Source organism: Boleophthalmus pectinirostris, unplaced genomic scaffold (assembly GCF_026225935.1).
Source record: "Boleophthalmus pectinirostris isolate CB_2022bp ecotype Guang Dong unplaced genomic scaffold, ASM2622593v1 HiC_scaffold_18, whole genome shotgun sequence".
Lineage (NCBI taxonomy): Eukaryota > Metazoa > Chordata > Actinopteri > Gobiiformes > Gobiidae > Boleophthalmus > Boleophthalmus pectinirostris.
Window position 1 is genome coordinate 46018240 of NW_026571133.1, and position 27894 is coordinate 46046133.

The following is a 27894-nucleotide window of genomic DNA, read 5'->3' on the forward strand; positions in this document are numbered from 1 at the left end:
AGTGACCTCTGCAAATACAAGGACTGGATGGAAGATTTCAAAAAGTGTCTCCACATGTCTCCAACACTCTGGACCACTAGGAAATGAGGATCTATGTCCAAAATTCCGGACTGTCCCTTTAAAAGACAGTGGAACACTCCCTGTATCACAAGGTGGAGCAGAGTGTTTTCAGTTTTAGGGTTTGTGTGTGAAACTCCAGGTCTGTTTGTGACGAGGAAACAACATTATAACATAGATCAGAAATAGTGTAATATGAGCCTTTTAAGGATCATCAAATCTTAAATCAATGTACTTTTGGCTTCTAAAACAATTCTGAAGCTACTATAATGTGTTCTTTTGTCATTCTGTATTTTTGAACGTTATATGTAAAAATATTTGGTCTGACGCTGGTAAAAAAATTGTTCTATTCCAAACCTATGTGATATAAAATGTGAACATTAAACAGTTTTCTTCCAGTCCTTCAGGGTTTATAAAGCCAGTCCCATCTCATTATATTTAATAATAATAATAAAAATAATAAGATCCTGTACACGAGTGAGTCACCAAAGACGCTGTTATATTAGAATATGTGCAGTCTATTTTTGATTTCCACTAACCCGTCATCATGTATGGTATGGGAGAAGTCTCCATGTTCTGACTGACACAGCACTGCAAAAAAGAACATCCAGAGGAGTTAGAAAAGCTTCAGAACAGCACACAGCAAAACTCAAATCTAGCCACGTTATTCAAGTGACTTGAATAAAGAAAATTAAAACTAACTAAAAATCCACAACTAAAATGATCTACCAATGGAACAAGACTTTTTTGTCGTTAAATATGAAAATACATCTTGCTGCACTTAAGACAAGAAAAACAACAACTCCTTACACTTAAAATAAAGAAACAAAATCAATTGTTGCTTGAATTAAGAAAGACACACTTATTCCACTTTTACTTGTCAAGTTGAATCGACGCAAATAAAGTCAAATGTTTTTAATTGAAGTAATTTAAATTTACCGAGATATTGCTTTTTGGCGTGTATCATGACTTCAGTATAATTTTAAATCAGACATAGATTATTTCACTTAACTGAATGCATTTTCACCGTCTTCTCTGTATTTTAAGAAAGTGGCCTGAGAAAATTGCACCTGACATAATTGGAAGGCCTCTATAAATTATTAGTGCTTTTATACCACTAGTATACTTACTTCCTGGTTCATGGATGATAAAAAATACCTTATAATTAGATGCAGACAGTACACAGCCGTACATGAGCTGCTTTTACCCTATATAGTATGACTTTATATTAACTACACCTTAATTAGCCTTAATAAAGCATGAATAAAGACTTAACTCATAATGAACAAATAGTTACTATTTAATGAACGTGTTGGAAGCTAGAATTAGGGTATTAATTAGGTAGTAACTAAACCTGAATCATTCTTAATTGATACTTGCTGATGGGGGGTCATGTTTAGGAGTTTGAAAATCAATCTCCTGCACATGATCATGAATGCTTGTATTGAACACAGGCTCCTGATAATGTGTTGTTTAAATCCATTTTGTATTTGTCCTTGAGTTTTCAGACTTTTTTGGCCATGTTTGTTAATGTGCACAAAGATGAACATACTGACATAAACATCAGTCAATGAAGTTTTTGTTCATGCTTTATTAAGTCTACTCCGCACTTAGTGTATTAGTACTGAGACAAAATAAATCTTAAAGAAACATTGATAGATTGAGTTCAGCTCCTGTAGATGTTCCTCTCTGCAGTGCAGCTTTGATTTGATTTACCTCTGACATGTCTCATTCCGTTCCATAAAGTTGTATTTTGTGCGCTCGAGCGTTGCATATGCTGTTTATATGCTGTTTATGATTTACTCCATGTCATAATCCATCTTTATCTCTGTCACTCTCTCACCTCTCCCCCAGTTTCAAGATGGAGGACACAGGTTTCGGCAGGTTTGTTGTTGCTCCTTCATAGATGTTTTCTACATTTATGATGGATGCAAACATTCAAATAGAAATCATGTTTTTTATTGTTATGATCCAATAAACAAGAGCCCATTTTCACTTCACTTCTTCTAGCGCGTCATGTGTAGAAGAGTCAGACACATCCTGCACTCTGCAGTCACATTAAAGGTGCACTGTGGAAGGTTCTGGTGGAGGGTCTGTCTGTGTCTCATGGAGATGTTCCTGATGTCTTTGTTCACTCTTGATGCTTGTGTACTTTTCATGATATTAGAAATACTTGGCCTGGTGACTTCACCAGCATGTCTCCATTAACAGACTAGTATGGAACTACTTCTATAACATGGAACATTCCAAACAATAATGTCTCCATGGGGACGAGCAGTCCTCCCTCAGAAAAGGTACGTAGTGCACCTTTAAAATGTGTTTGATTCTATTTAGCAGAACCTTCCTCTAGGAGCTGTCTAAGTTCGTTAGCCTTTTTATGGGTTTCTTACCATTTTTCTCAAAATTGGCAACGTTTAATCTCCCTGAAACCCATGGATATGGCGTGAGGTCTGTCCCAGATGTCATTCTCTTGGAGGGCACAGCATGGTGGTTTCTATGGCAACGCAGGCCTGGAGGGCACAGCTCACTCTGAGGGCATGAACGCTGTTAACGTGAGCTCAGAGCAGCAGCTGAAGCCTTTAACCAGACTCAAGTGCATATGGCAGGTTAGAATACTCATGTCACAAAAATATATTTAACATCATTGAACAAAAATGTTATAATTTTACCCACTTGTTGGACATGGGTGGCAGATACTGTCTCATCACAGATAGTGGTAATAGCATAACTGTTTTCTATCAACCATAATATTAACATGGGCCAAAACCAGTCTGAATGACACAATGTTGATGATTAGACTTGACAACTCCTTTGTTTGGTGAAATCATTGTTAAACTGTCCTTTTGAAAGGATTTTTCTGTGTTGATGACATAGGTAGAGGTATTCCATTTTAGAGCTCACTGTAACCTCTTGTATTTTTTTTTTTTTCTACTTTTCTTTTCATATTTTTTTCCACAAACTGACACTTAACTGATATAAAACAATGATCGGTATTTATATAAGTAACCTACTATTCCACCAAACCATGTGAGAATGAGAAAGGCTGTCATGTGCACTTTACTTCACTGCTGTGGCTGTTCTGGTTCAGGTTCTGTTGTGCTCTCCAGAGGGACAGGTTGGTGAGCTCTTGGTTGGTGTTCTAGTTGATTATTTGGGTGGTTCTAGGTTAAAGTAAATCATATAGAGATGAGATCCAGCAGTGATCCTGAGCACAGGTCAGCTGACAGGTCACTCTGTATATCACAGCTGGCCCATATGGTCCATACTGTAGGACTATCTCCTCATGTGGCTTCACAGTATCATATGGATAAGTCTCCTTTAACTGTCCCTGGTGTTCCTGAGTTCATGTGTAAAGATGCATCCACACTTCAGATTTTTATTTTCAAATGTCTGTGTTTAATAGCACTTAGTTTCACTTCTAAAATCTATAATGTATTAGATCAGATTGTGACAGTTTTTATAACAGTTTCCCCTGCAGACTCAGAAACATGTCATGAAACATGAAACATGTGTATTTCTTTTTTATGACTCATCGTGTGATGCTGCTGGGGAGTAGAGTTTAGAGACTTTTCTCCCTCTTGCAGGAAACCTTGTTTGAATCCACAGTCTTTTACCTGTAAAACAACACTGCCTCTGTGCCTCTGAGCACTTACACTTGTTATTCTTCCATAATGGCATTGCAAAATAAAAACTCATCGATGTGGATGCCATCTTTGTGAGGACAAATACTTACTGTGCGTGTACATGTTAAATGCTTTCTAATATAGTTTTTACCAAGGTATTTTCAGTGCAATATAAGACAGGTGGATTGCAGTGAAAATGCTTTTACATTTGTTCTGACAAAATAATCAGGATTTTGAACCTAACTTGTGTCGCTCACAGTTCTCCTCTGGTACAAACAGTACAGACGCAGAGATGTTAGCAGTGCGCTGGTCCTCACTGTAGTGTGTGGATGTTTACACACAGATCTGAGTTTTCCCTTTTTCTCTTCAGTCACAGATGAGTTCCAAAGCTGACTTCCTCTGCACATGCCTGAGCTCTCTCTGTTTGCAGGTTTAACTTTGAGGATGAGACACCCACTACAAACTTTGACACGTTCCCTGCAGCCATCCTCACTGTGTTCCAGGTAAGGCCCACACACTTCAGCAGAATCAAGCTGTGCACAATGCTGCTGCTGCTACACGCTTTGTACTGCTACACGCCGTGTACTGCTACACGCCGTGTACTGCTACACGCCGTGTACTGCTACATACTGTGTACTGCTACACGCCGTGTACTGCTACACGCCGTGTACTGCTACACGCCGTGTACTGTACACACTGTGTACTGTACACACTGTGTACTGATACACACCGTGTACTGCTACATACTGTGTACTGCTACACGCCATGTACTGCTACACGCCGTGTACTGCTACACGCCGTGTACTGTACACACTGTGTACTGTACACACTGTGTACTGATACACACTGTGTACTGATACACACACAGTGTACTGCTACACACTGTGTACTGCTACACACTGTGTACTGCTACACACTGTGTACTGCTACACACTGTGTACTGCTACACACTGTGTACTGCTACACACTGTGTACTGCTACACACTGTGTACTGCTACACACTGCAAACACAAGTGTCTGTTTGTATCTAAATGTGCATTTGCAATTAAATCTGCCAAACTTCAACATCTAAATTCAGTTTGAGGTGAAATTGCTTTAGGAATAGAGATGATGTGTGTGTGGTGTTGATGGTGGGTGACAGTAGCTCTGTTGGTGGAGCATTTGTCCAATGATCCGACAGTGGGCGGTTTGAATCTCTCTCGACATAAACAGTAGAGCTGTCAGATCCATTGTAATTGCAGTGCATTGCATTACAGTGCAGTTCCAGCCTTCAGAGATGAACACTGATGTTGTGTCCTTGGACAAGACAACTCTCCTCGCCCCCAGGATCTGTGAATACTCATGTATGAATGTGAATGAATGCGTGTGTGAATAGTTCCTTGATGTAAAGAGCTTTGAGTGCCTTAAAGGGGGAAAAGGCTCAAAGCTCAAAATACAGCCATTGGTGCAGTTGGACGTGGTTATAGATATTATATGCTCCTTAATCCCTGATATGAAAAGGTAAATTGTCTCTTGTTAATCTGCAGATGATGTGCTGTGTTTGGAAATGTAGCAGTGTTTCATTTTTCAACTAATATTAGATCCTTAATAAACAGCAAATCATCTTCTTTTCTGTATTAAACCTGTCTGATGGTCTGTTGTGTTTAAAGTGGCTTAAGACTTTAATGTCAGCTTTGCTGGACTGAATGAGTGAGTAGGCTGGTTCTTACGAATAATCCTTCTATTAGCCTGTGCTTTGTTCAGTCCAGTAATACTCTACTCAGACACGTACAGCTCCTCTCTGCCTCTGGCGGTTTGTGAGCACCAAAAGTCACTCCCTCATGAGGTAAATCCTTCAGTATTAGATGATCAGTGACATGGTTTAAAGTTAAGATAAACTTGAAAAACATTAAAAGCATTTTGTCATTTGTTTGGTTAGTACTTGGGTAGGAGACCACTGGGAACACCAGGTGCTACAGTGAGGTGCAAGTGACAAAAAAGTTAGTAATGTGGTATGAACTTGCTGTGTGCATGAATACTGATGATGGTCGAAGAGGCCGATGGCACAGATTGGTAGCCATGCTTCTGTTAGGCTGCCCCAGGGCGGTTTACTACCACTGAGTATGAGTGAACTGTAAATCAATTTTAAGTGTCTGGAAAAGTGCTACATAGGACTAAAGCATTATCATTATTATTATTAAGTGCCAGCTAGTGCATGAGTTTGTGTAGAGAAGAAATAAAAGTGAAGACAGGACACACCCTTGGGGAGAGCCACAGTCAGTATGTGCTTTACAGACACACACAGATGAGCGCTCTCTGATCTGCTGCGTACGTTCTTTACTTATTTTACTGTAGAACATTTCAGGCAAACGCAATAACAACACTACTGCTATCACAAATGTTACATAGTGCAGCTTTAAGGTTAGACAGATAGTTATTATGGTTAGGTTTGGATCAGTCAGTGCACTATCCTCACAGTACATGTGACCTCACCTGTTTGCCTGTTTGTTCCTGTGCTTCAGATCCTGACCGGAGAGGACTGGAACGCAGTCATGTACCACGGCATCGAGTCGCAGGGCGGAGTGCGCCGCGGCATGTTCTCCTCTGTCTACTTCATCGTGCTCACGCTCTTTGGAAACTGTATCCTCTCACACAGCTTTATAAACTAGAAGACAAGACCATTTACAGTACTGAGACATTTAAAGAACACATGTATGCATTCCTGTGGTGTTAATCCCCCTTTAAACACACTCTGGTCACCTTGGGTTCACATTTTCTATCTTAAAATAATGTCTGAATTTAGGAAATATGCTTTTTAAACTTTGCTTCCAGTGAGGCATTTAGTTGTTGGAGCTTCATCTTCTGTCAGCAACAGGAATGAAAAATCCAAAAGTAAACATGAATGCTGCATATACTAATAAGCGCATGGATTCTTTGTGAACAAAATTTGAGTGTAGAATGAGTCCAGTGATGGTTTAAGAACTTCACAACTGCATAGGAGAAGTCTGGAGTTTTACCTGTGATGCAACTAAACGGGCAAAATGCAAACTGAGCATTTTTGAGTTTTCAGAGAAGATGACTTTGGTTTAGTGCATTAAACAAGAATGAATAAAGCTAATTACTAATCCAGGTATGTTTTTTGATAAGGGAACAACAGCATGACATGATTAAAAGCTTCAAGAAGTCAGTTTTGCGTAACATGTGTTTTTTTTTTTTTTTTCTTGAACCAGATCTAAAATAAAACTGTACCACATCTAAACTAGAAACCTCAAGCCAAAAATAGATCTAAACTGTGACCTAGTAAAACCCGAGATAAAAAATACACAAGTAAATACAAACATGCTGAAGCAGTCTGTGTACCACCACAGCTGAGAAACAAAACTGTAATATTCTTTTCTCCTCCACAGTATTTGTTTTTGTGTGATGACTTTGTAGTTCTTAGTGATTTTGAACTCCCACACACTCAGAAGGTTGCAGACTGTGGGTGTGATCCACAGCTGTCAACACCAAAAAGTGAATACATATTTTTATTTGACTTTTTTGTCACCTGAGAATCAGAATTTCTTTAACAAGATATTCCACACACCAAAAAAACTTTAAGTGCAAAAGGAAATCTAAACGGACACAGGAAGGACGTACAAACTCCACATGGTGCTGCTGATCGAACCCTCTTGCTGTGAGGCATGAGGTTAACTGCTGCTTGCCTCGCTAGCCAAGGCCACACAGAAAGAAAGACTTATGATAACAGTCCACATCACAACTACAATGCTTAATATAGATTTTGTTCTGAAGATAATACCAAGATATTCAAGAGGATATGTGATCGACTGCTGAGACTCATGCTCCAAATAAGGCAGCGGCTGAACTGACAAAAGCCTGAGTGATGATTTACTGTGTGCCTCGACCCAGATACTGCATTTAAACAAAAAGTAGGAGGGTCCAGATCAGGGCTCTACAACATTTTTCCTCCAGTGAGCATCTTTTACAAAACGAAAATGCCAGAGAGCTACTGATTTTTAGCCTGATTCATCAGCTGGTTTCACTTGGTAGAAACCGTCTGACCTTGCCGTGTCAGAATTCGTTCACTCAACAGTAGGCGGGTGTTTTTTAAAATTTAACCAATCGCTGCTATTTGGTCTTGATGTATGTAATGCACCGCTAACGGGGCTAACTGGTATATTAAGCTTTTCCCAAATCCCATAGGAAGAAGGACAATAACGTCTTTCCCCTTGATAAAATTCATCAAACATTCTCTTTGTTGATTTCCGGGAAGCGCTGCCAACACAGAATGTCTGGCTCTTCACTGATTGGCTGGTGCCCGAATTCGCGCTTCCAGGGTTTTTGCAAACTGTCTAGTGCAGGAGAGTCAAACTCAAATTCACAGAGGCCAAAATTAAAAACTGGGACTAAGTCGTGGGCCAAACTAAATATTTATAAAAAAATTTCAACAACATCTGCATGTTTTCTCTTCTTTGGAGATATGTAATGTTAAACCTTTTCTTATTAAAATAAATGTTTAATAATAGTTTTGCCTAAATATTGAATTCAGAACAAGCAGAATATAAAATAACAACATTTTAAAGAAATAATGTGTCTATAGTCTATCTGTAGCTGAGGGCAGCTCTAATACAGATTTCACAATCTTGCTGGCTAAAGATTATTATATTGCGGGCCAAATTTAGCCCCCGGGCCTGAGTCTGACATGTCAGGTCTGGTGTATTCTGATTCCTGACCTAGTCACTGGAGAGAAATTAAATTGAGCGGAGGCACTAGGTGGTGCCAGCCTGGGTAACATATTTTAGCAGTCGCAAAGAAATTGAGTATATGAAACATTTAGATGTCTATAAAACATAAACCATTATCCATTTATTAGAGCACAAAGTTAGGCATGAAAATGATAGATTTACAGTGGTAATTAATCAAATTTTACTTATTCAGCACAATACATAGAATTCATACTTTCTCTGAAGGGGGTGGAGAGCTACTGGAAGCTCCTGAGCTACAGGTTGGAGACTCCTGGTCTTGCTTCATTCACGTTAATTTTATTAATCCATTAACCTGAAGTCCTCCTCTCTGAGCTCTCAAAAATGCTTCACCTGTAATACAACAAACCTGTCCAAATTCAGATTTCTCCTGCTCAGTTTTTAAACCCATAAACCATCACCTGACTCATTCTGTGGTCAACAAACGCATGACTCCACCGTGGAGGACAAAACATTATAAAGTAGATCAGAAAATATCATAATATCCGCCCTTTAAAATATATCAATGATTTTAACATAACATATTTAAATGGAAAAAGGTGACATTTCATTTTTTGAGCGACAACAGATGGAAAGAAGCACATTTGCTATAATCTGGCAGTTTTTCTCTGTAATTACAGATGTTAATTAATACGCACTGTCCCTATCAAAGGAATAAATAAATACAAAATAAACCACTGCAGCTCATCACATGAGCTGGTTTTCTAAAAGGTTCTCTTGTGTTGAGTCAGACATTTTTCCTGAGTCTATCTCCAGACACTCTGCTCAATGTGTTCTTGGCCATCGCTGTGGACAACCTCGCCAACGCCCAGGAGCTCACCAAGGTACGCCCGTGTCACCCCCTCCACCCCACACATCCCCCACACCCTCAGTGCTCATCTGTGTCCCCCTTGGCTGCAGGACGAGGAGGAGCAGGAGGAGGCAGCCAATAAGAAGCTGGCTCTGCAGAAGGCCATGGAGGTGAAGGAGGTCAGCCCCATGTCGGCGGCAAACATCTCCATCGCAGCGTAAGTTCAAAGCTCAGAGGTCACGGAGAAGTAGGAGAATGAGATCTGTGTCACATATCATCCTTATGTGTGTATGTGTGTGTGTGTGTGTGTGTGTGTGTGTGTGTGTGTGTGTGTGTGTGTGTGCGTGCGTGTGTGTGTGTATGTGTGTGTGTGTGTGTGTGTGTGTGCGTATGGGATTGTGTAGCCCCGCCCGCCCTGTCAATCATTCTATGTTGTCTTGTGTGTTGTCGCGTTGAACAGAATTACCAAAAAGAAAGATACTGTATATTGTCACATTTTTGATATCATACCCAAGCTCATACACTAGGCACATTTACTTTTCTTTGGATCTTTTTCTACAGATAAATTGTTACATCACCATCATTTTCCAAAATTTCATGATCCTGTCCTAACGTACACTACCGGTCAAAAGTTTTAGAACACCACACTTTTTCCAGTTATTTACTCTTTACCGTTTCCTGTTGACCAAATCCTATTCTAAAGTTTTGATCCACCTTTGGCAGAGAGAACAGCTGAACACACTCGTAGCTTGTTCTTTTTACAATAGAAATCAAATATTCTTCAGAAAGTTCGTCCCAAGTCTGTTGCAGAAGTTTCCATAAATGTGTGACACTTGTAGGTTGCTTCACTCTTCTGTCCAGTTCATCCCAAACCAGCTCGATGGGGTTGAAGTCTGGACACTGTGCTGGACACTCCAGGTTTTCAAAATTTACCATCTTGTTCTTTTTTCCTGAGGTCGTTTTGGCAGAGCTTGGACTTGTGTTTTGTTCTTTTATCCTTTTTTTTAACCTCTGTCTGTTCAGTTCATACTTTTGTACCATTTCAAGTTCTTCGTTGGACTTGCACGACTTGAATTGCAATAAATAACTGGAAAAATGAGGGTGTTCTAAAACTTTTGACCAGTAGTGTATGCATTTTACAAATTTTGTGAAGTATAATTATTATTATTGTTATCATACAAAGAGAAAGAAAAAGAAATCTAACAAAATGTTGGCCAAATTAGAATGAACCGTATTTTCCGCACTATAGGGTGCAATTAAAAGCCTTTAATTTCATCAAAAAACGACTGGGCGCCTTTTAATCCAGAGCATCTTATATATGAATTTATTGGGGTGTCTTAGTACGACTTTAGTAAACTACAAAGCCGCTCCACTTGCAGCATTACGGCTCCTGTAGTCAGGAGCATCAGGAGTAATACAGACTGTGATTCTTTTTAATGTGAAGAATCCCTCAGTCGTCCTGGTGGAATCCAACGCGAGGAGAAAATTCAGTTTTTCGACTGGACAAAAGTTAGTTTGGTTGAAGACGTTTCGCAGCTCATCCAAGCTGCTTGGACGAGCTGCGAAACGTTTAATCTCAAACGTCAAACTCAAACGTCTAATATCAAAATGTCAAAGACACGCTTACCACGCCCACTTTAAACTCAAGGCTGTTATGAAGTGAAAGTGCGAGCTGCATAATCGCCCAGCTGTTTGAACAATTATGACTTATTGTGAATACTCTAACAATTTAGCATCTCAGACAGTTGTTTTTACACGTTACAACTGAACAAAGTTGAGAGTTATTGTGAACGCATTAAATAAAGTTGTGTTTCGTTTAATTCGCCTTATAGTCCAGTGCAGTTTATATGGCAAAACCTTTGAAAATAGACCATTCTGACAGTGCACCTTATAATCCAGAGCCTCTATAAGGCAGAAAATACGGTACATGATCCTTGATACCTTATTTCAAACTTGCTCATGTTTAAATTAGACAAATAAATAAATAAATAAATAAAATAATGCATTATTATAACATTTCCAATAAGAATTATATATGTCTATTTTATATCTACAAAGGAACTGTATGTAGTCTGCTCTGTTAGTGAGTTAAAAAAGTATTACAATTACAACTACAACTGAACATGGGTTGGGTGTTGCCAGTGCGTCATTATCTCATTCTCAGTTTATGGACAGACCCCATGTAAAGCTCAGAACCTCCAGAATTCCCTCACTGAGCTGCAGAGGCTGCACTAGCACTGATCCATGACTGACTGCAGGCACTGGGGTTTAGGTAGAGACCATTCAGATCAGAGAGAGACAGTTTATGTTTAAAACAGCTGGATTTCAGGGTTGAAACTGGCAACACAAATGAGAGAGTCATGTAAGGCTCTGCTGTCCTGAGAACCAAAATGATAACATAAACAGCTCACTATCTGGTCCAGTGTTTTGTTTTGTTTTTTGTAATTAAGAAATAATCAGCATGACAGTTGTTATCAGTAAAAGCTATATTTGATTTGGACATGTTTACCTCATATCTGGGCTCTCAGATAAGTCTCCAGGAAGGAATTTTAAACCAAAATCTTACAGTTCCTTTCAGTTATGTCTAAAATAGTCTTCTTTGTACATGTTTTGTTCCTGGGCTCTCGCTGTCAAAAAATGTCTGTCAAGATATAGTGTAACTCCTCCGGATTCAGAAATATCCTCTGTGCATACACTTATATTCTCTTTGCATCCCTCCCACAGTCTGACGGGCGAGCTCACAATACTGGATCTCTGCTCATTTCACGTCGCAATTTGACAGCTGTAAATATATGCCTGGCTATAATCAGATGGGGACAAAATGATAAACAGATAAATATCAACAAAATCATTACTTCAAAATAATATTCCTGAAGCACAAAAGTAAGAGGGACAAAATATGTGAGGAAACTAGTACTCGAGTAAGAGTAACGAAAGTGAAAGACTGTAACATCAGATCTGTAATTAAATGGTTTCATAAATATACAAAACACAACTTCACAAACCTGATGCGAAGTGCAGTAGTTTCATTAGCAGATTAAACATTCAAATATGTTGTTTTTGGCAAATATATAATTTTCAATACCGTAAACGGCAATATAATCTATGATCCAAAGATATTATGTGTCATTATTTAATACCTTAGTACATTTGGAAGGAAAAATGTCATATCTGAAGAAGCAAAAATGTCCAAATCACTCAATTTCGTCAACCTAAAGCCTTTGGTACTTGTACACTAAAGGCCACCACACACCGCAGGAGAATTTGCCTGATTTTAGCTGCAATTTGCGTCTCCCCGTGAGCCGACTTTGTGCGATTTTGAAGTCGCTGTGCTCCTCTCGTGTGGTGTCAGTGTGACTCTGAGCTGCTCTGTCTGATCATAACCACCAAACATCAGCAAACCTACCACAACAGACAATAAAACAGAGCGTCAGACAGAGCGACGGACACAGAAACTCAAATTACAAACTTGGGGAATAGTGAAAATAATGAGAAGACTTTATTCCTCACCTCTTGTAAAGTTGTAAATTTAAAGTGCAACATCTTATCCATATTATCTATAGAATTTGTCCTCTGCAAATAATGACATCCAGTCCACAAAACATCACTGTTAATCCAGTTTGAGTCATTTTTTTAGAAGTAAAAAGGTGAGAGTAGTTCCTCACATGCGTCTGTTTACATCCACACAGCGCATGGATCGAGGTGAAGCTGCAGATTAGTGATAGTGACTCTACTTCCTGTCGACTTTATATCCAATCTTTTATGCTTTAAAAATCGTGTGTCTGAAGTTTTGCACCACATTTCACAAATAATAATAACACAGTTTTGACTTGTACCATATTTTTCGGACTATAAGTCGCTTCGGAATACAAGTTGCACCAGCCATAAAATGCGCAATGAAGAAATAAAAAACATAGATGACTCGCTCTTTATGGGGAAATGTATTTATAAAATCAGACAATCAGGCAAGTTCTAGTAATAAAACTAGAACAGAGAACAACAGACTGAACAGGCGTTAACATGTTAACATAACAGTTATTCAGATAATTATAGCATAAACAACAGAACATAAGTTTACCAAACTCACGATCTCACTCCAAATCACTAAATCCATTGAATTCTTCATCCTCGGTGTCACTTACGCACGACCTCTGGAGATAAACCATAGATCCAGGAGGTAAACAGAGCGCCGCTTCCTCTTCTGTGTCGCTGTTGTCAGACTCAGCATCAGTTCCAGTTAGAATTATTCCGGCCTTTCTGAATCCTGACAGGATGACTTCAATTGTCATTGAAGTTCAGGCTTTGTCAATTTATCCAGTCACTTCGGGAAAGTTACATGATACACCCGCCTGGTTACCGTGAAACTGTGTTCTCCATCCCCGCTTTCATCCAGTCAATCACAAGTTTCTTGCTCACTCCAAACTTTCTCTCTGTTGATCGATAACTGTTTTCGGCTGAATATTTCACTATTTGCAGCAGAACAACAGCTATTTCTACAGGAGGCATGTGCAGTAGAATGCAAAGTGACAGGGGTACAGGAGTAATAGATACTCACACACAAGCCTAGAGCGCCCTCTCACGGCTGTCAGTCTGAAAATTTTAATATATAAGTCGCACCGGAGTATAACTCGCAGGAAACACCCAAACCATGAAAAAAAGTGCGAATTATAGTCCGAAAAATACAGTATCTAAACTACAAGTGCAGAGTTCTGATCTTTTGAAGACTTAAGAGTCTCAGAGTGACTGGTTTTACTGTAGACAGGAAACAGTTGACACAATCGCGCTCACAATTTTATATCCTGTGGTCTGCAGACATATTTCGCTGCAGTCTTTGCGATCAGAGGTTTTAAGTCTCATAAGATTCTCCTTGTGTCTGTCGTGTGCACTTTTTGTCTCACGTTTAAACATTTTTAAAACCAAAAAATCCTGCAGTGTGTGGCGATCTTTTCTTGCAGACTTACTCACAAAGGGGAGAGGAACAAAAAACTGTAACCCTGTCAGATACATTTCTGCAGTAGTTAGTAAAAGTACAGTGTCTGAAAACTATGTGGAAAAGTACAAATATATACCAAAATTCCTCCAGTAAATGTACTTAAGCAAATATAACTAAGTACTACCCACTTCTGGCTATACTTGTCCCCCCAGCTCACATTCCCTCAGTACTTGGAGTATATAGTGATTAGATGAAGTCCTCCACTTGTCCGAGCAATCATCATCTATTCAAAATGGCTCCTAATTGCCCTGATCGTCTTCAGCTCACATCTGGGTCACACAGTATCAGCTTTTGAATAGTTCTCGTCTGTACTGTGTGTGTACTATGCAGTCAGGTGTGTATATTGGAGTTGTTTTTGTCACTGTACTGTTGTTTTTTGCCCTGTGTGCTTTTGCTCTTTTGTAATTCCAGCGTTTCATTACTGATGTTAAAACAGAATGAAGCAACATTTTTAAACCGTGATTGGAAACTTGAGATTCCCAAAATATTCCTAACAATGACCCATTAACTCAAGTATTAGTGTCCCAGTCCTTCATCCCAAATTTAACACTGCAAAAATGACTCTCTGCATTAGTTCAGACTGACATTTCTTATTTTAAAGCAAAATATCTGGACACACTACATATCAAGTCATGAGCCTATCATTTGTTCATATGTTTTGATCCCCTTTAGCTACCACAAGATAAACAGCTACACTTCCTGTAGTCCTGTTCAAAATACTAAAACAAAACAATGGCCATACATTTAAAATACTGTATGACAAAGCAAACAACTTTTATATTACTCCAAAACTAATTAACAGGAGGACTGGAGGTAGGGTCAGCAGATCTGGGTCAAGACAGTTACAGGTGAGGAACAGCCCTCAGGACAAAAGTGTCCCTCCTCTGTGTCCTCTGTGTCCTCTGTCTTGAAACCCGCCCATGAAATCAGCCTCTAGGGCAGGGGTGTCAAACTCATTTTGGTCCGGGGGCCGTATCCAACTTACTTTGATCCCAAAGGGGCCGGATCAGAAAACTCATGTCATATAAACCCCAAAAATAACAATAAGTTCAAATATTTGTGCAGACAAACGCAAATCTATTACAGAAATCTTTTTTAATTGATGAACTCTTTCTTATTATAATATTATAATATTATGAACAACCTGAAACTTGAAGAAAAATTCAATTTCAACACAATGTTTTAACATGAACTTGTATGCAAACAGGAATAAGTCTATTTTTCTTGGAAAATCCTGCACTCAGCTCCACTTTTCTCATTTTTGACATTTTTCTGATGAGGGTGTCACGGTCAACAGTCAAAACGATCGTCCTTTAAGAGCGTTTGGAAAGAGACAAGTCTTCATTTGTGCTGTTCTGGTGGGAGGGGCCACGTACAGAGACGCTGGAGACGCTGCTCTGCTCAGCGCCGCAGAAAATTACCAATATTTTAATAGAAAATATAATTAAAATATTTTAGTAGAAAATCACCCACATTAAAGGTCTTGGAGGGCCGGATCTGGCCCCCGGGCCTTATGTTTGACACCTGTGCTCTAGGGAGAGCCAGGTGAATTTTGAGAACAGGAAAGCCTCTTCTAAGCCTCACTCTGCTCTGTCACTGTGCTTGGGGATGAAATGGTCCGTTGCTTCAAAGTATTTCCTCTGGAAGGTGTGTCCATTGAACTGCACATGCACTTCTTAGATGGTTAAAAATGTGCAAAACTGACCTCAAAAACCAGTTTCCTAACCTGCCATCTGCATGATTCCACAGAAATACAAAGTACTTTGGAATGTTCTCCATGAAGATAGATGTTTATTACTATTAGGGGTGTAATGGTTCATGTATTCGTGCCGAACCATTTCAGTACAGGGTGTTTGGTTCGGTGCAGGGCTGTGTACGAATTTGTGCAATTTGTGTGTATTTACATTCAACCACTACATGTGCAGCTACACAGACGCTCAACTCTTTAATATTCTCAAGGGAACTCGTCTGTGATTAGGGCAGTTTCCCGCAGCGCTTTATAGTTTGTAGAGTTCCCTCCAAACCACATGAATCCTCACAAAACTACGGTCATCGTGCTCCGGTCCTCACTTTCTCCTTTTGCCGGCACGATATCTCTCTCCCCCATTATTTCATCATTATAAAATTGTATTTCATACATTTGTTGCTTATTTGAGAATATTTTATTTAACTTATTAGTATTACCAAGCCTCACTTTGCATTTATTTTATTTTCTTGTTTGTATAATGTTCAAACAAATTGTTGGTTTAAACAAACAAATAAACAACAAGCAAATGGTTTTGCACTGTACCAAAAATGAACCGAACCTCAAAACCGAGGTACGTTTCAAACTGTGATATTTGTGTACCATTACAGGTCAAATGTGAGTCAACTTTTCAGAGCAGTCAAAACATCCAAAAATAATAATAAAAACATGCTTTTTTTTTAGCCTGTTTTTTCACTAAAAGGTTGCGCGGTGGGGATTCATTATGAGCACAAACAGGCATTGTTGTTGTTGTCGAAGTCTGTAAAAAATAATAAATATAATAATAATAACAAAAAAACTACTACTCAAATTTAGATCATTTCATTTCTTAAGTCTGAGTTCATGTGGACATTTTTTCACTGTAGCCTGTATAAGTTGTCGAATCCTGTGCCACAGACATTTGTATTGAAACACTGGACGTAGCTTCTTCTTGTTGTCTCTCTTGAGTTGCTGCTGTTTGAATTTTCATGTTGTCTCACAGTCTTTTGTTTTACTTTTTGCATGGACAGTTTTGTAAAGCAAAACTGTGAACCACACTCGCGCAGGTGCTCCGTCATCAGCAATCAGTCTCTGTGAGTTACAACTACGATAATCTCCTGCTCTCCTGGCTTTTCCCATGGCCCCTGAATGCACCATCTCCAAACCTCCTCTCTTCCCTACTGTGGATGTTTCTTCTTTCTATGAGCTTTAATATTTCGTCACAAATGTATGGTTAGTCGTACAAATGAAGGTCACATGACATACCTACTGTATTCAACAATGTCATTGGGTTTATCGTTTTTTTTAATCACATTTAATTTGATCAACTTCGAACGCATTCATTCAAAAGAAAAAAGAAAAAAAAAGATAATGTAATTTTAAAAAATCTACAGAAGAGTTCAAATTGGAATCATTCACGACATTTGTATGTAACTGTAGGCAATTTAAGAATTCTCCAGTAGCAAATAATTACATGTATGTATTTTTTTATGAAAAAAACAAAACAAAATGGTTCCATCTGTCCCATATGTTCTGCAGTCCCACATGGGCTACTGCAAAATTCAGTCAGTAACACTTTATAATAACGATTTTATAGCTTTAATCAAACATATATTACTATTTCATAATGAACAAATCATTTATTAAGAAGGTTTCAGGCTTAGTAATATGTCATTCATTCGTTTTTCAATATAAAACCAAACAAAAGAAAACAAAACAAAAAAAAACAGTTTACTTCATTATTTGTCTCCAAAATCAAAATGAAAAAATAGATAAAGATTTGTTTTTTAATTTCTCAATTTGTGTTAAATCAATAATAGAAAAAAAAAAGATAACGGCCGATTCCCATTTTTGTGACTTAAACTGCGATCCTGGACTTTTGTGCTGCATACGGACTGAACCAGGACTAAAACAAGACTAAAACAGGACTGAACAGGTCTAAACCAGGACTAAACCAGATCTCAGCCCTGGTCTCAGTCCCAGCCTGGTCCCGGTCTGAGTCCCGGTTTCAGTCCTGGTCTCAGTCCTGGTCTCAGTCCTGGTCTCAGTCCTGGTCTGGTCCCAATCTGGTCCCGGTTTCCTGATCACCCGACAGTCTACATAGGCGCACATCTGGGCCAGTCCCGACACTCCTGGTTCAATCCTGGTTTAGTCCTGGTTCAGTTCTGGTTTAGTCCTGATTTAGGACTGAGACTGGGACCAGACCAAGATCAGGACCAGGACTGAGACCGGGACTGAGATTAGGACTGAGACCGGTTTAGAGCTGGTTTAGAGCTGTTTTTTTAAACCTGTTTTAGTCCTGGTTTAGTCCTGGTTTAGTCCTGGTTCAGTCCAACATCGCAGTTTAAGTCACAGAAACAGGAAACGACCATTATCAATTTTTTCCATTATTCATTTAAACACAAAAAGGAAGAAACGAGTCGTTATCCTTTTTTTCATTTTGGTTTTGGAGACAAATAATGAAGAAAACAGTTGTTTTTTTGTTTTGTTTTGTTTTCTTATTTTTGGTTTTATATTGAAAAATGAATGAACAAATGACACACAGATTGTATCAGACACCCCTGTGTGCAATGCGGCAGTCCTCTGTGATGTCATGTAGTACTTGGAATTGCAGTGGGCACTGGAGGCAGCACACACAGTTTTTGACTTATATTTACCTAGTTTGCTCCAAAATTGCCAAAGAGGACTAGGAATTGCACACAATACTATTTATACACCCTATGCACTCTTTAGTATCAAAACAAAGTGATTTAGTGTAGTTAAGACTCGTTATTGTGTAGTTATTATAAAGTGGTACCCCATTGACTTAAGTGAATGCATTGAATATGAATGAAAGATCTACTGTAAAAAAAAAAAAAAAAAAAAAAACTATTTGCTTTTGGTGTGGGTCACTTATGTAGCCATTAATTCTAATATTTGTGAATTCCAGTCCTTGTGCACAGTTTTCTCCTCTGTATTGTTCCTGCTTGGCTCTGGCCTCTCTGGACCTTCTCTGATCTGCCTGTGGACTTGCTCTGTGTCACGTGTGTGTGCTGTGTGTGTGTCTGTCTCTGTAGGACTTATATCTGCTCCTCTCCCTCTCACCGAATTCCGAGGTAAAACGGAAAAAAGACAAATCAAATGTGAACTAACCCACATACAGCACAGTGCCCTCTGTTCATACTGACACCTGGGACTAATGTCAGCAGAAGGGGGAAGGAGTTGTGCGTATTGTCACATTATTGCTGCAAATAGTGTTGCTCTTTTCAATTCCAAAAATATTTGAAGTAGATTAAATTTATTTAACCCTGATGAAAAACACAGAACACACACCACCAGTCAAAAGTTTGGACAAACCTTCTCAATGTGTGTAAAGCACAAACTGACAGTCTTTCTGAACCTGGGCTCCTTCAAATGATACACAACTGCTCCAGCAATACATAGTGCTGATGGTAATAGGACATACACGCAACATCATATACACGCTTTGTTTGTATTTTGAATGGGATAGATGTCTATGCTCTCATCAAGCAACAGTAATAATATAATAATGCATTAGTCTTATATAGTGCTATTCCAGACACTCAAAGGCTCCGTTCAGACTGCAGCCTCAAGTGACCCAAATCCGATTTTTTGGCTTCTATGTGACCTGTATCTGATCTTTTAATGACAGTCTGAACCACACAGATCCGATTTTTTCAATGTGACCCAGGACACTTGGATATGTGCTCCTGAAACTGATACATATCTGATCTTTTGACATGTAACTTCAGTCTAAACGGTTAAAGCGCATTCGACCTACACGTTATCAACAAGCCACAAATGTCACTATTCTGTGCTGAAGTAGGCAAAAATTGTTAATGAACTCCATGTCACTGAAGTGAAGCACATCACCACTCACCACTCTTGGCTCCATCTCCACATCCACACGTTCCTTTCAGTGGACTGTCCCACAAAACACCATGACCAAAAACCTCGTCCTTCTCCTTCTCAATCTCCTCCTTAAAACAGGTAAGTTGTTCATGTTCTGGCTCCGGTACGAGAGGAACTTTAAAATCTCCAGGTGCTCAATGCTGCGTCCATGTTTGGACAACTTCTGTAAACACAGAGACGCTCGCTGCAGATGACGTCGTCGTGTCTCCAGTGCACATGCGCGACACTTTTGGGCCGTTTAATGTTCACACTGGAGTCACATACAAGTCACATTTAATTGGAAATGTGAACGACCTCGCAAAAACATCGGATTTCACAAAAAAATCGAAGTTGAGCGTTAAGCCCTGCAGTCTGAACGTAGCCAAAGTCAGTTTGGTGCATTTTCATTCACTCACATACACACACTCTACTTTCATATTAGGCAATGTGTCTTGGAGTGAAGTGTCTTGCCTAAGAACACAACAACAGTTTTTGCCACTGGTGCCCCCCAGCACTCTCCCATGCACGTTATGTTATTAGGTTATTTTTTCAGACCAAAGGTTTTGTTTTCATATCTGACAGTTTCGATTGCTCACAGCGCTCTTCCTCAGAGTGGTCACATGATGTTGCTGTGACATGTCTGGTCAGCTGATTTAAACAGGTTTTGGTGCTGTTTTCCTACCAATGGGGGCAGGATGACAGCGCCAGTCCGATTTCCTCAGTACAGTATCCCAGGTGTGTGAGAGTAAAAAAGCCTCCTCGTCCTGGTTTATCGTCCAGTGGGCACATTTCCGTATTTCGATTGCCTTTTTAATCCAGCGACCTGTATAAATCAGCTGACCGGACACATTACCGCAACATCACGTGACCACTCTGAGGAAGAGCGCTAGTGAGCAGTCGAAACTGTCAGGTATGAAAACAAACCTTTGGTCTGAAAAATAACCTAAAAACATAAATTATCGGAAGACCAAATGAACCTCATCGGGCCAGTCTCCCATGCAAGTACTAACCAGGCCCGGCCCCGCTGAGCTTCTGAAATTTGACGAGATCAGGCTTTGACAAGGAAGTTTGGCCACAACAAGTAACACAAATGTATTTCATTCAGTCTTTTACTGCCTTCACTGAGAATTTATCATTTAAATAGTCATGAAATTAAAGCAGAAACATTGATGAAAAAGTGTGTCCAAACTTTTGACTTTGGAGTACTATCATGGGTATTGTAAATTAAAAATATACTATATTCACTTTTCTGGTGGGGTGTTGTGGAGGAGATGTTATTGGTGTGTCTGGAATGTCCCGCAGTATGGCATTAAACTTATCTATGCTGTGTTTGTTCAAGTACAGCTGTTTTTGTTACTTAAAAAGAACTTTAATTTGCTTCTTCACACTTGAAACTTGACATCGTGTGCTCTTCATGGAGACAGATGAGCATAATGCCATACTGTGGAACATTCCAGACTAAACAATAACATATCCATCCAGAAAAGTTATTTAGTATAGATTTAATCAGCAAAGAAAAGGTTTTGTGTGGACGCAATTTGAACAGACTGACATTGATCATTTCAGTGTCCTGGTTTAGTCCTGGTTTCATGAATCAGTATTGGAAAACCTGCACTAGTTAGTTTGGTTTCAGATAGTCTCATAACTCCTCACACCCCCACAGACGTGATTCGGGTGCCAGTGTTAGCAGCGGGCACTGTCTCTTAACGTCATTGTCCATACTGTCAGATTGGAGACAGTATGTAAACAGTATGTAGCTGCGTTTCCTGGGGCACTCCATCCTTCCACGTCCCTCTGGAAAGCAGCTCGTCAGATTAGGCTCAAAAACGGTCAGTCCCAACCTGATCTGCAGCACTCCGGAATACAAAACGGTTGGCACGATTTGCTATGTGCATGCTACCAATGCCGGGGATTCTCAAAATATCCGCCGTGCTGATATTTTGCCCCTCATTATCCCGAGGAGCTGGAGTGAAACACCGGGAATGCTTGTGGCATGCTCTTGTACTGCTAACTGCTGCATACACAAAATATCATGTTGCTTGATTAATAATAAAATGTAGAGTCTCTTCATCAGCATTAGATCATGGTAAGTGCAGCGTTACCATGGCAACATCTTTCTAGTTATAGAAATATATGCTTCATTATAGTAGTTTCACTTTATTATATTAGGTGTTATGATGCCCGTATATCCATGGGTTGCAGAGTGTTGAAAAACCAGCTCTGTTGCCATAGCGATAACCAATTTAAGTGCTCAAAATGTCGCATGTCAACAGGAAGCTGAACCTCATGAATAGTTGTTTCTACCAAATGGTACAGTATTTCTATTCTATACACTAGTTTGGGACTGCGTCATGTTCTGTTTTCCAATGGGCAGTGAACGGTTTGGTGTAAGCCAATCAGAGGCAACAGAGAGAAATAGAATCCTTGTATCATTCGTTCATTTGTTTTTCAATATAAAACCAAAAATAAGAAAATGTGCAAACAACGGTTTTCTTCATTATTTGTCTCCAAAACCAAGAAATGGATAATGATTTGTTTTTTCAGTTTTCAATTTTGTGCTTAAATGAAGAATGGAGAAAAAAAACGAGCTTTGACTCCGAGCCTCCGCAGGGGTCCAAGCCTCAGCTTCGAGTTCCGGCTCTGCCATGGGCTCTGAACTTCCAGTCTGGTCCGGGTCTGGTCCCGGCCTGGTCTTGGTCTCAGTCCCGGTCTGATTCCGGTCTGGTCCCGGACCTGGATCAGTCCGACATTGCAGTCACGGAAGTCACGTCGTTATCCATTTTTTTCCATTTTTCATTTAAACACAAAATCGACTGAAAAAAAAACAAAAAAAAAACAGAAAAAAGGAATCATTATCTGTTTTTTCATTTTGGTTTTGGAGACAAATGATGAAGAAAATAGTTTTGTTTGTTTTTTTGTCTTATTTTTGGTTTTATTTTGAAAAACAAATGAACAAATGATACATAAATTCACCGACTTCCAAGTCTGCTCTGGTTCTGGAACCCAGTAGGCTCTATTTACGCTGACGTCACAAACCAGAAAGACGTTTGGAAACATGTGATGACAACTTCTGGTGTTAGGGTGACCATATTTCCGTTTGTGAAAACCCGGACACCTTACCAGGGGTGGGGGGTGGGGCCTCGACATTAAGCTACTCTCACCTCACAACCTGTGCACATGGCCTCCCACTTGTCCCGACCGGGATGGAAAACAGAGAATTTCTTGTACAAGTCATCGTTAAATGCGCATTTGTGCTTTGGCACGTTGCAGACTGACCGACTGTTTGTGTCTGCTCGCTCCTTCTGAGTGCAGAGAACTACAAGAGACGCTCAATTTAATGTCCCCAGTGAACGGTAATGAAAACCTGAACATTTTCATCACTTAAAAAAAAAACAAAAAACGGACGCCCAGGACAGGAGGTGAAAAAACGGGGACGTTTGGTCACCATATCCGGTGTAGTTCCCGACATTGGACTCACCGACTGACTGTGATCAAACCCACTGAAGTAAATGTGATCAGTGGTAAAATGAAGACTGCAGACGTATGTGCTCTTTGGAATCATCTGGAGTTTGGTGCCTCATCTCTTCTAATCACATGTACCAGTGCACTCGGAGTTGTGCGTCAGTGGAAACGATGAAAACTGAGGGATGGTTGGAATTGTTGATTAGCCGAACATAACAGAACACTACAATTGCCACGTTTACATGAGAGTTTTAATTCCAAATAAAAAATATGTAATTCTGAATAAAAATTAAGTTCGCTTTTAGACCATGTGAACACTTAATTCCATATGAAAATGACTATTCAGAATTAAACTTAATTCCAAATTACGCGGGTGGTTTATTGGATGAAAAAAGGAGATCCAAGACACGTCGATTTACTTTGCTATGATTTTATTTCATGTCAGATGTAAGTGGTTTATTCTGATTTTAAAGCCGACTCAATTTATTCCTTGATCAACATGTTTATTCTTGTTAAAAATAATGTCGGTGGTTCAGTTCATGCTCGTTGTGTTGAGCTTCTGACGTGATCCAGATGATCTGGCTCCACCAGTCCTGGTTTTTGGACTTTCAACCACGTCTCTTTGGATTTGTGAGTGGGATGTGGGAGTGGGCTGAGGTAGAGCAGCCTCACACTCACTTTGTCTTCTTCCTCCTTCTCCGACACTCTTCCCTTCTCCTCCTCAGCTGACAAATGTAAAGCATGATGAGAGAATTCTCCAACTGAATTATCATTGGAACCACTGTGGAAAAGTTTGGATCATGTTTGTGTTTGTGGCGTAACGACAAACCGAGATGACAGAAAAGCCGGTAGCAGCTGAAGTGTGTGTTTTCTTCCGGTCGATGTAAATATGATCTCTGTCCAATCAGAACCTTACCCACCTCCAGAGGCTGAACGGAATTAAATAAAGGCGATTTTTCCACGTAAACCTCAATTCTGAATTATTATTTCTATGTAAACTCGGAGGAGAATATTTTTATTCAGAACAGTTAATTCAGAATTTAAAAACATCATGTACACATGGTCAATGACATGTAGACAAAGAAAACTGGACCGTTTTCTCTTTTTCCTAGATTTTGTCCGACTTATTTTCATGAACTGCCGGAAGTTGTCATCACAAGTTTCCAAACGTCTTCCTGGTTTGTGACGTAAGCGTGAATACAGCCAATTTTCCACAAATTTTTCTATGGACTTTTTGTAAAATGTCCTGGCTAACAGTGTACTGAGGCTACTCCCAAACCATGAATATATTTGGCCACAATTCATTTAATGAGACATCCAATCAATCTGTCTGCAGTTTTGATAAATAGACCAATAATGAACAAAATCTAAGAGTAGTTTCAGAGATCAAATCATTGCTGTTGCTGACGCTGTGTTTGTGATGTGGCTGTGCAGTAAGGAGTCCCAGAGGACGGTTAAGTCCATGTCCATCTGGGAGCAGAGGACCAACCAGCTGAGGAGACACAACATGAGGGCCAGCAGCGAAGCCCTGTTCAACGAGATGGACACGGAGGAGCGCAGACGCCTGTCCTCCATACACCTGCACCCCGACATGAAGACGCACCTGGACCGCCCCCTGGTGGTGGACGGGAGGGGCGGGTCCAGGAGGAGCTCGGAGGTGGGACGGGACGAGCTGGGGGACATTTTGACGGGGGACAGCTACCACAGGAAGCACCATCATCATAGAAACGGGGACAGGACCAAACACAGGCATCACCACCGTCACAGCGGCTCTCCAGAGGAAGGGACAGATGAGACAGGGGGACACAGGAGGACGCACCACTCGCACAGGTAAGTCTAAGGAACGGAGTTACACAAACATTCATTTTACTTTACTACATACAATCTAAATCGTGCTTGAATTATACTCTTTAATCAAGGCCAATATCTGCTATCCGTTTAGTAATTCCAAGTTTGTGGTGCTGTGAGACGTGACTAGAATGCCTTTACTGATTTAACTAGGGCTCGACTGATATGGATATTTTGCTGCCAATATGATACAGGTAAAATGGGAGTTGGAGATGCTGATAGCCGATATAAAAGCCAATACATTTAGTGGTGTAAAAATTCACGCAAAATCTTCAATTGATCATAAAACTTAGGTGTGGCTCTACTGAATTTAAAGGCAAGGCAAGTTTATTTGTACAGCACAATTCGTACACAAAGTAATTCAAAGTGCTTTACAGAATAAGAAATGCATTAAAATCATAATAAAAACAAATCAAAACATAAATAATAATGAAGATTAAAATTTAAAAAGAGAGACATAAATTGGAAGGAAGAGTGCGGAATGAAAACTTTTCAGTTATTTGCACAGTTAAACAGAAATGTTTTGAGCCTGGATTTAAACAGCGTCACAGAAGAGTCTGTCTCACATGTTCAGACTGTTCCAGGTTTTAGCTGCATGAACCTGAAACTCTGACTCCCCTTGTTTAGTCGTGACTCTGGGCACCAGCAGGAGGTCGGTCCCTGAGCTCCTCAGAGTGCGAGATGGTTCATATGACACTAACATGTCACAGATGGACTTTGGTGCTCGGCCATGGAGACACTTGTACAAGCAGAGCTGCTTTAAAGTCTGTTCCCTGAGCCACAGGAGCCAGTGCAGAGACCTGAGCACAGGACTTATGTGCTCGTACTTCCTAGTTCGAGTAAGGACCCCAGCTGCAGCATTCTGGATGTTCTGCAGCGTCTCACAGCTCGTTTGGAGAGACCAGTGAGCAGAACATTACAGTATCTAACCTACTGGAGACAAACGCATGGATAAGTTTCTCCAAGTCTACTTTAGACAGTAAACCTTTGATTTTTGCTAAATTTTTTAGATGGTAAAAGGCTGCAGATGTTATTGATTTGATGTGGCTGTTAAAGTTCAAGTCTGAGTCCATTATTACCCCGAGATTTCTTGCCTGATTTGAAGGTTTTAGAGAGAGAGACTGGAGGTGATGCTGACACTGTCCCTTTGTTTCTGTGGACCAAACACTATGACTTCAGTCTTGTCAGAGTTTAGCTGGAGAAAGTTGTTTTGCATCCACACACTGATCTGTTGGATGCAGTGACCAAGTGAGTCCATTGGTCTAGAGTCTCCTGCTGCCAGAGAGACGTAGATCTGAGTGTCGTCTGCATAATTGTGGTAGGACACGTTATTGCTGCTTATTAACTGGCCTAATGGCAGCATGTAGAGACTGAACAACAGGGGGCCCAGGATTGACCCCTGAGGCCCCCACAGGTCAGGGCCATGTGATCTGAGACACAGTTTCCAATTTCAACAAAATACTTCCTGTCTTCTAGATAGGACTTGAACCAGTTTAGTACAGTACCAGAGATGCCCACCCAGTCCTCTAGTCTCTGTAAGGGATCGACATAATGGACAGTGTCAAAAGCAGCACTCAGATCTAACAGGATCAAGACTGAGACTTTGCCTGCATCAGTGTTCAGGCGGATGTCATTTGTCACCTTGATAAGAGCAGTCTCAGTGCTGTGGAGGCTCTAAAACCTGACTGGAAAACATCAAAGGAGTTGTTCATTTGGAGAAAGTTCGTAAGCTGTTGGTAAACAGCTTTTTCAAGGACTTTGCCAAAAAACAGCAGATTTGAGATGGGTCGGAAATTGTTCAGTACTGTGGCATCAAGATTGCACTTCTTTAGGAGAGGCTTAATGACCGCAGTTTTCAATGCGTTTGGGAATGTTCCAGATTGAAGTGACATGTTAACTATGTGAGTGAGTGGTGAAAGTAAACTGTTGAGGACAGACTTTAGAAATCTAGTGGGTAACATGTCCAGGCAGCAAGTAGATGAACTCAGACTGGTAACGATCTCTAAAACAGTCAACAGTCTCTAAAACTCTTAAACTGGGTTTATTTAGGCTACATTTACTCTTACTCTGTCTCTTTACAGTCATATTTAAATACAGTGGGCCGTCCTAATGACAGCGGTAAATGCATGCACGCAGCGGTAATTAATTATATGTGTAAATGTGGATCATTCACACCTCTATTCATAGTTCATTTACATATCAATGCAGGTCCAGTAACATGTACAGACACTATAGTCACTTTACAGTCGGCCAAGGCAAGAAAACAGACTGTTTATGTGTGCTATTTAACAGCACCTAAGCACTGACTAATGAGACAGAATCAAAAGTAGCGTCAAAACTGACACATTTGTAACACTTACTGCTCACACAGGCTCCTCTCAGATCACAAGTCTGCTGTAATAAGTGTCCTTTTAATCCAGACTCAAGACATATTTTTGACAGTAAAGTCCCATCTGTAAATTCTTATTCGTACTGATGAAAGCGTAATCGGAAATTTTCGTGATTGTAATTCTTGGCATCGTAACTTTTCATTTCATATTCTAATGGATAAAATACACACAATATATTTATGTACGATTGGACTTGGATTCGAGAGTATACGAATATTTATTTTATGTGCAACTACAGCCAAATATGCAAGGACTTCCCAAATACGCATGGATTTCTATTCTATGCGCACGAATATTTCTGAAAGCTTTCTTGCTCCGTACATATTAGAACATTTATCTGTCTGTAAATTGAATTAAATGGACATAATATAGGGA

The 27894-nt window shown here is 39.9% G+C and overlaps 1 protein-coding gene across 1 annotated transcript in view; it reads left to right on the top strand.

Annotated features, from left to right (window-relative positions):
- cacna1bb (calcium channel, voltage-dependent, N type, alpha 1B subunit, b) overlaps positions 1 to 27894 on the top strand; it is a 397100-nt gene that overhangs the window by 236942 nt on the left and 132264 nt on the right. The window contains exons 15-21 of the mRNA XM_055153227.1: positions 1912 to 1941; positions 4111 to 4183; positions 6182 to 6299; positions 9179 to 9246; positions 9323 to 9429; positions 16960 to 17022; positions 24716 to 25111. Coding sequence (XP_055009202.1) covers positions 1912 to 1941; positions 4111 to 4183; positions 6182 to 6299; positions 9179 to 9246; positions 9323 to 9429; positions 16960 to 17022; positions 24716 to 25111 — 855 coding nt within the window. The remainder of the gene's footprint in view (positions 1 to 1911; positions 1942 to 4110; positions 4184 to 6181; positions 6300 to 9178; positions 9247 to 9322; positions 9430 to 16959; positions 17023 to 24715; positions 25112 to 27894) is intronic.